Source organism: Hippichthys cyanospilos, chromosome 4 (assembly GCF_059441005.1).
Source record: "Hippichthys cyanospilos isolate Australia breed blue-spotted pipefish chromosome 4, RoL_Hcya_1.0, whole genome shotgun sequence".
NCBI classification, from domain to species: Eukaryota; Metazoa; Chordata; class Actinopteri; order Syngnathiformes; family Syngnathidae; genus Hippichthys; species Hippichthys cyanospilos.
The window spans coordinates 18,603,279-18,615,900 of NC_142372.1; the positions used below are offsets into that span (position 1 = coordinate 18,603,279).

General features: G+C 40.1%; 1 protein-coding gene across 1 annotated transcript; it reads left to right on the forward strand.

The window, feature by feature from the left end:
• The first annotated feature begins 1,022 nt into the window (after positions 1–1,022).
• LOC148424887 (adhesion G protein-coupled receptor G3-like) lies at positions 1,023–11,847 on the forward strand. Its single transcript, XM_088413061.1, has 14 exons — positions 1,023–1,210; positions 4,702–4,791; positions 6,113–6,199; positions 6,277–6,325; positions 6,899–6,986; positions 7,227–7,358; positions 7,783–7,938; positions 8,020–8,074; positions 8,151–8,242; positions 8,771–8,889; positions 9,360–9,640; positions 10,262–10,364; positions 10,836–11,152; positions 11,480–11,847. Exons 1-14 carry the CDS (start codon positions 1,159–1,161, stop codon positions 11,593–11,595), a joined length of 1,737 nt encoding a protein of 578 aa, XP_088269187.1. The 5' UTR covers positions 1,023–1,158; the 3' UTR covers positions 11,596–11,847.
• The last annotated feature ends 775 nt before the right edge of the window (positions 11,848–12,622 follow it).

Genomic DNA, 12,622 nt, shown 5'->3' on the forward strand with positions numbered 1-12,622 from the left:
ACCGCGTCCTTTTCTGAATTCTTCGGTCTTTACATCTTTATCACGAGGCAAAACCGACTCCTATAAAATGGTTACCCTTTAGCTTGTCACGTCCTCTTGATCTACTTGGAAACTACTCAAAGTGGTTTACCTTGTTAGCCGCGAACTAACAAAAGGTGCGCTTGATAGCAACGCGTGCAAAAAGGCTAACATTTTGACAGTGGAAACCCGAGCGCGTTTTGAGATCGTCGATGAACTCTGACTGGTAAAGAATTACGCGAAGAATGATCGCTGACTGTGAGGACGAGGAGAAGTGTTTGCCACCCAAAGAGGAACTCGAGCGACGGCATTTTGGTGTGTCGCACACAGCAGGTTTGATTTTCACAAACTCATTTACAAAATTTACAACGGGCAAAATTTACAACGGGTGTCGAAGGGATCAATACATTTCACGTTTCAGTCTGAACATGTGCCTAGTCGACAACAACGGGGACAACATTAGTCAGGCTGTAGCAATGTCATATTACGCTTTTCTGAAAATGTCATATGTCAATTGTGTTTGTGTGTTTATGAGAAGTGAATGTTTAATATATATATATATATATATATATATATATATATATGTATATATATATATATATATATATATATATATATATATATATATATATATATATATATATATATATATATATATAATAATAAAAATCTCTCAAAAAAATCATCCGGGGAAATTTACAAAAAAAATCTTTACAATGATATGTCCCCCATTAGTGTCAAAGAATATGCAGGAAAATTGAGCCAATTTTATCCATCTCAGTGGTTGGCCGTTTCGCCACCAATCAAAGCGAATCAGTTAACCTAATCAGTTTCAGAAATGAGGCTGCAAATGAACAAAATGCAGAAAACCTCAAGCACCAAAAATATGTTCCAGATGACCTCAATGACCTCACATCTATTGTTAATATATTAGTTTTCTCATTCTGATTTTGCTTATCTCCTTTGCAGATATCAGGGAAGATACTAGTTCTCCTGAGCAACAAGCATGGAGATCCAGGGTGGAGCAGCAGGAGCCAGAGCCCCCTCGCATTAAAGTGGAAAAGGATGAACACAGCATCAATGAGCAGGCTAAGCAGATTGAGGGTCTGGACTTCTCTGTGATTCGTGTCGTTTTGAAGAATGAAGATGATGAAGATGGGCCTCACTCCTCACACCTTCATGGCAGCGACTGTGAGAAGCGATCCCAAGCAGACAGCCTTTTGTCTCCACCATCAGAGAGTGAGGACACACCTTCTCACTCTCCTGACACTGATGATGACGAACGCTCGAAATGTGATCAAATATGTCGCGCTGACAACAAACACTTGGCGTGTTCTGTTTGCGGGAGAAGCCTTTATGACAAGAAGACTTTGAAAGTCCACATGAGGACGCACACGGGAGAGAAACCTTTCGTCTGCACAATTTGTGGTAAAACGTTTGCGCAGAGGGGGAATTTGATCAAACACACTAGAACGCACACTGGAGAGAAACCCTTCACTTGTCCCTTCTGCAGCACCAGTTTCAGTGACAGTTCAACTTTAGTGAAGCACATGAGGCGACACACGGGGGAAAAACCTTTCAGCTGTTCGTTGTGCGGCGAAAAATTCTCCCGGAAGTCCAATTTGACGACCCACATGAGAACACACACCGGAGAGAAACCTTTCGCATGCTCGGTGTGCGGCGCGACATTCAGTGACCGTTCAACGCTGAACAAACACGTGAGAACGCACACCGGAGAGAAACCTTTCAGTTGCTCTGTGTGTGGCCAGAGGTTCTCTCAAAAGGGACACATGACCACGCATGCGAGACGACACACTGGAGAGAAACCTTTTGCATGCTCTGTGTGCCACACCAGTTTCAGTGACCGCTCAACTTTTGTCCGGCACGTGAGAAGACACACTGGACAGACACGTTTGCCTGGCAGTGAGGAGAATATGCACTGAAATGGCACCGTCGGTAGCATGCACGTGTAACATGCATATGTATGCATATGTAATTAAAGACTCGCTCATTGAGATGTCACACAAAGTGAGGGATATGCTGCTTCTGGGTTAAGATCAACATGACCCCAAAATGCTCTACACAGTGGTACTTTGATTTTGGATGACCATAATTTACATGTGCCACACACAGGAGCCAACTTTTTTCGAGGCGGTTTGCTGTGGTATGCACTGTAATTACACTTCTTTAAACCATTTTATGTCTTTACATTTTTTTAATAAATGTTCTCCTGTGGAAAATGATTTCATCCTTACCTTACACTTTATTTATTGATATATCAGTCCAAATGTAACTGTCGCAGCTGGGCCTTCCTACTTTTATTTTTTTAATTGGGTTTTAATTTCAATCGTGTGCAATAGAGCAGAGGTCTCCAAACTCATTCCTAGAGGGCCGATGTCAGGCATGTTTTCCAGGTTTCTTATATAGCTTACAGGTATACAGTCATGCCTTTAAAGTTTCTGAAAAACAAATGTTAATACTGCCTTTATGCTTTAGTAGCTGAAAATAATTTTTATCCTCTTGTGGACCAAGAAATGTCAAAATATTTAGCTCACACACAAAGAATTTCTAATGTAAAAAAAAAAACTCCCTAAGCCCTCAGACCAACAAAACCATCACACCCAAAAACCTGTCACATTCACTCCAAACGTGCGAAAGATGACGCACAAAAACCCACTTGCCAACTCCACCCAAAAAAACATTTACCAACACCACCAAACCTCACAAAATACTGACATACACTCAAGTCAAACACTAAACTTCCCACCAAAAATTGGCACAAAAATGTACTGCACATTAACACATAAACTGAAAATGTAAATACTCAAAAAGCCTATTTTCATACACACATACACACACACACTAAAAGGATCCATCATTCCCCAAAAGACTCCGATAGAAAAATTGAATAAAATTACTCAATCAAAATCATTCACACACTCCCAAAAACTTGAAAATAAAGCTCATTCTAAGCACTTCCTTAGTGTGCAACTCAGTTTATAGGTACATTATTTGTTTAGCATTTCATCTCAAAGTGTTTTGTGTCAATGTGTACAGTATTTATGACGGGGTCGTTTAGTGGACTTTTTTTTCTGCTGTATGTTTTGTATGGAGGAATTTTGTAGCCACATGATGTGGTGGCCCTGAATTGCAAAATAAATGACCAAACTCTAAAACACGTTTACATTTCATGAAACAAATGTACATTTCATAAAACATATGAACAAAAGCAGAAAGACATTTATGCTTCAGAAAACATTTTAACAAAAGAAGAAACAAGTTTGACCAATTAGTTTTTACCAAAGACGAAAAAATTATACATTTCCGAAAACAAACTTACTAAAAACCGAAACAAATATATCGTTTAGAAAACAAAAATCAAAACAAATTTACATTTCAGGAATCACATTAACAAAAGCCGAAACAAATTGCAAAGACAAACCGGAAAAGTTATGGACCGTATTTCTGTTTGACAGGAAAATACCGGAAGTCTTGCGGAACAGAGCGTGTATCGTTTGTATTGTACGCACCTCTCTGTGTGATTGTGTTGTGGTGAACTGCAAAGAAGTTGCCCTTTTGGGGATCAATAAAATAATAACAAATCTGAAAAAGTCACACCGCCGTAAAGCCCTTTCACTCAAGCTTTTCAACACTCCAAAATAAAATCACAAACACCAAAATACTTCTCCCTTACAACCAGTGGTTTAGTGAGCGGGGTACGCCGTCCACCCACTTCTCCCGACGCCACGTTCAATTTTTATTTCGGTTCGAGTTATGCTTAGTAACATTAGCCTGTGATTATTTTGGCTAGTAAAACATTAAATTTAACGTTAGTTTAACTGGCGTTGTAGCCTATGATTGATGTTCTGTATGTATATATAGAACATCCCAGAATCGCGTACACCCACTTAAAAAATCCCCACTATACCACTGCTTACAACAACTAACTCACAAAAATATTCACCGCTCACACACTAAAAGCAACCACCAACAAAATGGAAAAACAAATTCTTGCGATACTTTTCTTGCTTTAAGTTCTAAAATTGAGATAAATGTTTGTAAATCATTCTGAATATGTATCTGGATCATATATCTGCATGCATCACAAATGTTACCTAGTTTCAGTTGACACTTGTTGCACACAAAGAGGATGTGCTCCGGGTTTCGCTTGCTGAGCAACTTGCCCAGAGTTCAGTGGGGTTTTTTTCTTTCTGGTGAGTAACACCTCGTGTTAAGAAACTTCCTCTTTTTACCTTCCACTTGCACAACTAAGTCTGAATGATTAATGGATGTTTCTTTAATCTTTTTTATTCTTGATAAAGTGAGCACAGGGTCAAATAAAGATGGCTGTTTTTAGACTTTTTAGAGAAGTTTTTTTTTTCTTAGGACCCTCATGAACGGGCAACAAAACATAAATGCCCCGCGTAACCCCAAATTTCATGAGGTTTTTAAATCTGACGAAAAAATAAAATCCCAAACCACAGCTCGCTGACCTGAGTGTGGAAACCACTGAGATGAAGCTCAGTTGGCAGGTATAATGTTGTTATCAGCTTGTTCGTGTGACATTTCCTGCAGAGCAGATATTAAAATAAATTAAAAAAAAATACCTTGTGCGTGCATCTCTTCCTGCCCGCCTACCCACGCCACCAGTTTCATTTTTAGCCATGTTGCACTGCTGACACACATCACACCAGAACATGTCGGCATTAAATTGGGCTCTCGTGATGCAAGTGCTTGTCCTCTCCTGGATTGTCTTCTCTCATGCTGCTGAAGGTGAGCTTATACGAATCCTTCCGGGTGCTCTTTTTGTTTGTTTGTTTGTTTTCTAACCTAGGGGAGGGCAGTCCTGAGTATATTAGTTTTGAAACCTGAGTACATCAGTTTTGGTTTGGAAAATGGACCGATCGGTCATTAAATTAGGTTTAATTGAACATTTCAAATCTGAAATGAGTACAATTTTAAGTTTCATAAATTGTGGACATGAGTCAATGTACAATACCAGTCAACATTTTGGAAACACATTCAAATTTAATGTATTTGATTCTTTCCACATTGTAAGGTAAGAGTGAAGTCATCATAACAATGCAGAAACACCTACGGAATTATTTTAAAAGAGTTCTAAATGTTGTATGATGCTTTATAGCCTGTAATAACATTTAGTTCAGCTGTTCATTCTCAAGAGAGTTAATTGCTTGAATTTGTCAACCTTTTAATGCGTTTGAGATTACTTGAATTGGAAGGTGGAAGTGGAATATAAAAAAGCGAACAATAAAAGTCATGATGTGACCCTTAGCGCGACATTGAACACAAGTCCGAAATGTAAATCAAATATGAGTTATGAGAAGAAGATGAAACCTGAAGATGAAAAGATTAGCACGAGCGCCGGGTCACTCCCACATTAGCAGCACGTCATCTGTGAGTGTACGCGGCCAGCAAGCGTCCTCGAAAAGTTTCATAGTTTCATCAGTTATGGTTTGCGCGGTTCTTTTGGGACCCATTTCAATGATACGCAGCTGAGACAGTCAGTTCAAGGCGCTTCGATCAACAAACAAATATCCTTAGAATCGGAAGACAAGGGACGCGCATGCTTAGCTCTATGAAAGGCAAGAAGAAAACCATTACATGGAGCTTGTGTTGTTCCTGCAGTGTCTTGCCACCTAGCAAGAGGATGATTAGCTATTGCTTCTCGATTAGCTAATCTGTTTGCCATAAGTTGCGCTACATTCAAGTGTATTGTCAAGTACATTCATACTTGGCAAATAAATGACGACTGAAGATTCTCGACCCTGTATCAAACGCTCTGGTTTTGTCTGCTAGCTGAGAACATGAGCGGTAAATTTTGCTCCACAGTTAAGTGTGCTTCAAGCCATGGCACATCTTGGAGCCACTTTTCTGGAAAAAATAAATTGTTCAGCTCAAACTTGGTTATCATGAGTGAAAGCTAGGTAGAGTACGCAAAGTCACGAAGCGAAGCACGCATTGTTACGCATCAGTGATTTCTGTCGTGCCTGCGTACCTGCCTACCACTTATGTGCATACCTGTATGTGTGATACAAGCATTGGCTGTAAACATTTGTTTTGCATCGCTGTTAAGATTGCTCGGAGTCCAACGAACTCCCGACCAACTCCGGGCTGTCCCCCATCTGTGCAAAACAGAATCTCGCTCCCACGGAGACCAAGTGTGAGTTAACCCTCCCCAAATCTCTATATTTCTTCTCAACGTCTCTGACCTTCGCCACCTTTGTTCCCATCTGACAGACTGTGAGGACATCCTCTCCTACTGCCATAATTTTAGTTCCTGGACCAGGTAATCCCCTTGGAATACATTCACGGCTATAATATGTTCCTTACTGCAAAGTATTCCCAGCGGACGGAATTATGAATGAACAAATGGATAAATGGCACATTCGATTCTTGAATCCAAGGATCTTTAAACGAAAACGTTAAAGGTGTATTAAAGGAATGATTATATTTTTGTAAACTATTTAAAAAATGTTGATAAAGAAGAGAAACATTAACAGAGAACAGACTGAGCAGACTGAAGATAAAATAGCTGACTTGAAAAAGAAATCATAAAATATGATCTCAGTGTGTACACCAAGGCGAAACAAAAGTGAACCAAACAAATGACTCACTCGTTGATGTCGGGTTGTAGGCGTAAGAAACACAGAAGTGATACAGAATATTGTTTGATTGGCATTTTAACATTTTCGCCTGTCGTACATGTGTGGGGAAAAAAAGTTGTGTTTTTTTGTCATAAGAATTACAGTACGTAGAATAATTTCAATTCATTTTGGACTACACACTGACAAAATAGGCGTTGGCCTGAATGGTTATATACATTTGTGAACCCATGTCATAAGAACGATTGTGTTTCAAGTTGTTACAAGCAAGAGATTGCAACGTGCAGACCGAGAGTGCGAGGCAGGCCCAGCTTCATATGGAGGAAGGTTGACCCTTCCGAAGGGGTAAGATCATTTCCCACGCCCATTTACTTTGTTTTGACTGTCCTTGCCAGAGAACAGGAACATAAAACCTTTTCCCGTTGGCTTTCATGACTATTTACAACGTATACTTTCACGATCACCTCATGAACTGTTTTGTCTTGCCAATGACAGTAGACCTAAATCAAGAATCATACAGTTACAGTTTCAATTCTGGCACCACCGTTACATTACATTAAGTATTCGTTCTCAAATGACCATCAGAGAGAGGAGCGCCCAACTTTGGAACACGGTGTGCGCATCCCGTCATCAGCCCTCCAGAAAAGCAGTGCGTCTGAGCCTGGGGTGAAGACGGTGTTGGTGGTGGTCACCGTGCTGGACAGCACATATTTCAAGGTCAGTAGAAAGTTATTGATATGCTGTAGTTTAGATGAGAGGGAGGTGAAATATTAGCTTAGTTTTGTAATGTGTAGACTTGCTAGCATCCAAGCAGGGACCTCTGGTTTTGGAAAAGCCCTTTTGTGATCTTTCTTGAAGAGTCAGAATTATTCAAATTGATGTACAGTGAAAGCCCATTTACCGCGAAGAATGCCGTCCTGAACAAATGATAAAAATCTAAGATAGAGAAGTCATTTGAAAAAGTTGAGTTTTTCCCACATACATTCAATCGAACAAATAACGCAGCTGCAGTCCTCTAAAATATCAAACCTTGTTTTTGATTGTCTTCCACACATATAAGCAACGCAAAACAAAGAAAGAAATGTTATTTGGCATTTTATTCATTGGCCTACTTTTGAAGTATCTGCTCTGTATTGCACAGCCATCAAGTAGAAAGCACAGAAGAAGACTCCCTCTTGGCCCACCTGACCCTACAGGCACAGTGTTGGGGGGAACTGTCCTGGTAGTGCAAGCAGGTTCACATCCTCTCACAAACCTCCAAGAACCTATCACCTTGACCTTTGCTTACAACAAGACGGTAAAACGAATCATGGGTATCTTTCATCGAGCCAACGGATCCCGATCTGCTGTCTCCTAATTGTTTTATTGACTGTTTCAGGTTGCCAACGGGGCTTGTGTGTTTTGGGAGGAGATAAACGAGGAAAACAGAACTGGTGGGTGACCTAGTCTGATTCATGTCTGAGTATTCTTAGTCATCATGCTAATGCATTTGCATGTTTTTTTTTTTAGGTCAATGGAGTACGTTTGGCTGTGACACCAGTAACAATGGGAGTGAATTTGTTTGTCGTTGCAACCACTTGAGCTTCTTTGCTGTGCTTGTGGTAAACAAACAAACAAAAAAACACGCACACCCACACAACCACACATGCAAACACGTAGGAATGTCCACAAATTTGTGCAGTCAACCACAGCACAACAAAATAATGAGTCCTGAAAGCCCACATATGTGCTTTTGTAAATATCAGATTCCTTGTTTTATTGAAAGTCTTCGACGAACCCGCATGTTTTTCTTTTTTTTCTTTTTTTTTTTTTTTTAATTGACAGTGTAAAATTTAGCTGTAACAAGTAGCAAACAACTTAACACTTAAAAAACAAAGCAATAATGGGCAAAAAATACGTTCTATCACATCAACTTTGATTTTTTTTTTTTTTTAAGCAAATCTAGGTCTAGTAATCTAATATTAAAAAGGTCGTACCCGCCTAACAAGATTGCAAAGTGCGGTCTCTCCGTTAAATTCACCGTGAGATAAATTCACATACATCTTTTTTCATCTTCAGTGATCGTAGCGTATTTGTCATTGTAAAATTTGTAGAAAATCTAATGTGGTTGTTAACTTTTCCTTGAATAGAACCCAGACATCTCTTTGAGTAAAGAAGACGCCTTCAACCTGAGTTTGATCACATACGTTGGATCGGCACTCTCGGTCATCTTTGCCATCATCAGCTTGATCATCTACTCGTGTCTAAAGTCAGTCCTTCAACTCTTACTTTCCTTTTCCTCACACCGCATTGATTAAGAACTCACAATTGGAGCTTGATTCTCAAAAGTATTGGAGAGCTTTATCAAATGCTTTGGGTTACGGTCAGTGGGCGAAGTCTTGAATAAATATTTACTGTACTGTGATGACTTTATTTTTAATCAAATGTGGTCAGTTAGAGACTATTCCTTGTGTCGTTGGAAAAAAAATACTAAACATAATGCTATTATTATTATTATTAATAATAATAATAATAATAATAATAATAATAATAATAATAATAATAATAATAATAATGCAGGAATGTCAAAGTGAATGTTTCATTGGCCCAAAGCTGGAGTAATTTTTTGTAATTTTAATTTTAATTTTTAATTTAACTTTTGTAATTTTTTGTTTCACTGGCACATTGGTCCCATAATGTAGGTTGTATATTTTGAACTCATGATGTCTATCTAATCAGCAAGCGGCTGTTGGAAAGAGCCATCGGCCTTCACATGCACCTGACGGTAGCGCTGCTGTTCCTGCACCTCTGCTTCTTGCTCTGCTGTTTGTGGGCCTGGAAGCTCGCCGAGGAGGCGGCCGACTGGTTCTGCGGTGCCTTGGGCCTCCTTTTGCACTGGTCTCTGCTGGCCACCATTTGCTGGTCGGCCCTGGAGGGCTTCCACCTCTATCTCTTGCTGGTGCGCGTCTTCAACATCTACATCAGGAGATACTTGCTCAAACTGAGTGTGGTTGGCTGGGGTAAGGGATGCACAAGACAAAAAAATGGCAGACATACAGTACGATGCATAGTACAGTACAATGCATAGTGCAGGGATGGCCATGGTTTTTTTTTTAATGCTGTTTTTTGACTAAATAATTGTTGTGGGAAATTGTTATAAGGAGGCATGCGATTTGCACTTTTTAGTTTCTAAACTTCAGTACAGCCGAAAAGTAACAGATATACTTGTCAAATTGAATATGTTGCTGAATAAAAAGGGCACTTATGTTTTGGCTTTTGCAATGGGTGTCAAAATGTGCCTACTAAAAGGAGTCCCTGACTTCAAAACGTTTGAAAACCACTGCTCTCAGACACATGATTCAAAAGATCAGGATCTTTATCAAGCTTCTGTTGAGCTTGCTGATGAGCCAGTCATTTCCGTTGGAAACTTCAAAAACATAGCAGCCCTCAAGGGCTGAGTTTGGATACCCCTGTTGTAAAGTATTGGAAGTGCTGCACTAAACACATGAGTTCCAAAGTCAGGAATGTTAGAAAACAGTGGAAATAAAGTATTTGCTATAAAACTGTTTGTAGCTTTCCATAATGACATGTTTGATGCAATTTTGAGGTTCATTTATCATAACCCTTTTCTTTCTCTTCAGGTCTGCCTACTGTGGTTGTTCTCATTTGTGGAGCGTGTGGAGTTTATGGCAAGTACACGCTGGAAATTCGGGACTCTGACAACAACACTTCAACGATGCAGCTGTAAGTAAGCCGGCATCGATATCACTGATGTCTGCAATCTTGAAAAAATTGTTAATTATTTCATAAATAATATATCATTTAAAAACATTCTAAACTATTATGTATGGGGTCTATCTATCTATCTATCTATCTATCTATCTATCTATCTATCTATCTATCTGTCTGTCTGTCTGTCTGTCTGTCTGTCTGTCTGTCTGTCTGTCTATCTATCTATCTATCTATCATTTTTTATTGAAATTGGGTTACTGAAAATGGTTAATACTATATTAGACAAAGTGAATGTAGCACAAATTCACATTTTAAATTTGTTTGGGATTTTGGGGCATTTTTACTCTTTTTAAGAAATCAATTTTTCCCATTTTATTGGCAGAATTTTTTTCATAAATGAAGTAATATATTCTGTATTCTACTACTTTTTTGTTTTCTTTTGTAACGCCAGTTGTTCAGTGTAATTATTCTCCCAACCAACAGGTGCTGGATGAGGAGCAATTTCATTTCTAGGCAAGCGGTCACCTACGCCACCACTTTGGTCTTCCCATGTCTGGTGGTGGTCTTCAACTCCTGCATGTTAGGCCTGGTAGTCTTCAAGCTGTGGAGGCTGCGAGGAGGCGGCGGCGCAAAAGGCGAGGGACCAAAGGGTGTCAGGGAGAAGGCCAGCAGGGTGTGGAAGGACTGCGTGACCGTGCTGGGTCTCAGTTGCGTGCTGGGCTTACCTTTTGGCTTGTCTAGCGCCACCTATGCCTCTGTGCTGGGCATCTACATCTTCACCGTGCTCAACTCACTGCAAGGTCAGTTTATTAAAAAAAAACACAGCGTGAAGAAATTGTTTTTATTTATGCAGGGACTTGAGTAAATTAGCCTGCATGTGATAACACGTCGCCATCATATCTTTTCATCACCCCAAAGCCAGGAGTAATTTGATTATTATGTTCGTCCTATTGGCCCACCGGTCCTCATGTGTTTGCACTTCTTACAAAGATATGACAATCTTTTTTTTTTTTGGTGCACATTCTTGTTGTTGACTGCCGAGCCCGAGTCCAGTTTGAGGGGTTTGTTGTTTCATGCATACATTGCATACATTATTGACCATTGTATTATCTTAACCTCTTCCCAAGGGTTCTTTGTGTTCCTGTGGTCTTTGGCATTGACTTACAAGTCTCAGTCTGATGCCGCTTCGCCCTCAAAAGACACTTCCTCTCAGAGAATCATGACCACCAGCTTCAACAGCTGACATGCCACATATTCATGTGTGTGTGTGCGCTTGTATGTGCCCTCGGTCTTATCTACATGGTTGGGACCAAATTGAGTGTGCGTGTGTGCACATATGTGCGTGTGCTTTTGTGTCTTCCATTTGAGTCTTAGAAGTCCACTTCATTGTACAATTGTATTTACAGTTACAATAAACATCGTTGAGTTTACAGTTACTTTTTAGCAGTGCTGTTTGTCTCAGCGTGAGCCTGGCCCATCCAGAGCACAAAAGTGATTGAACGTTGTTTTTGTCCAAGTGTCTTCGTCTTACATTGTACAAGTTTCCATGCAGATCTTCTTCCGTGTATGTTTTGGATAACCAAACATACATTCATCCATTCTCTGTAGCCGCTTATCCTCACTAGGGATAGGCTTGCTGGTGCCTATCCCAGCTGTCTTCGGGCCATAGGCGGGGAACGCCCTGAACTGGTTGCCAGCCGATCGCAAGACACAAGCAACAAACACAGGGACAAACAACCATTCACACACCTAAGGACAATTTGGAGCGTCCAATACAGCTGCCGTGCATGTTTTTCGAGTGGGGGAAGAAAGCAGAAATGGGCAGAAAGCACCCACATGGGCACTGGGAGAACATGCAAACTCTGCACAGGAAGGCCGGAGCGAGCTGGATTTGAACCCTGGTCTCTTAACTGAGAGGCTGATGTGCTAACCGCTCTTGCACCGTGCCGGCCCAAACCAAACTTTCGTTTAACTAGTAGTAGTTTAGTGACTAAACTACCTTCTCAAATTAGGATTGATATTGAAGCCTTACTATTTCACTGGAACATAAAATCATAATTTAAAATTTCTTTCTGGATAAATCCGTTCAGTTGGAATTTGGAGCTTCTCCAGCTAACTTAGCTAAGCTTACTGCTTGTGAACAAAGAGTTGCTTTTGTTGTGTGTGTGTGTGTGTGTGTGTGTGTGTGTGTGTGCCGTAGTGTGGAGACTTTCTTTTTTTCTCCCCAGTGTTCAAACATGGATACTACTACTTTTTTTTTTTCATTCTTT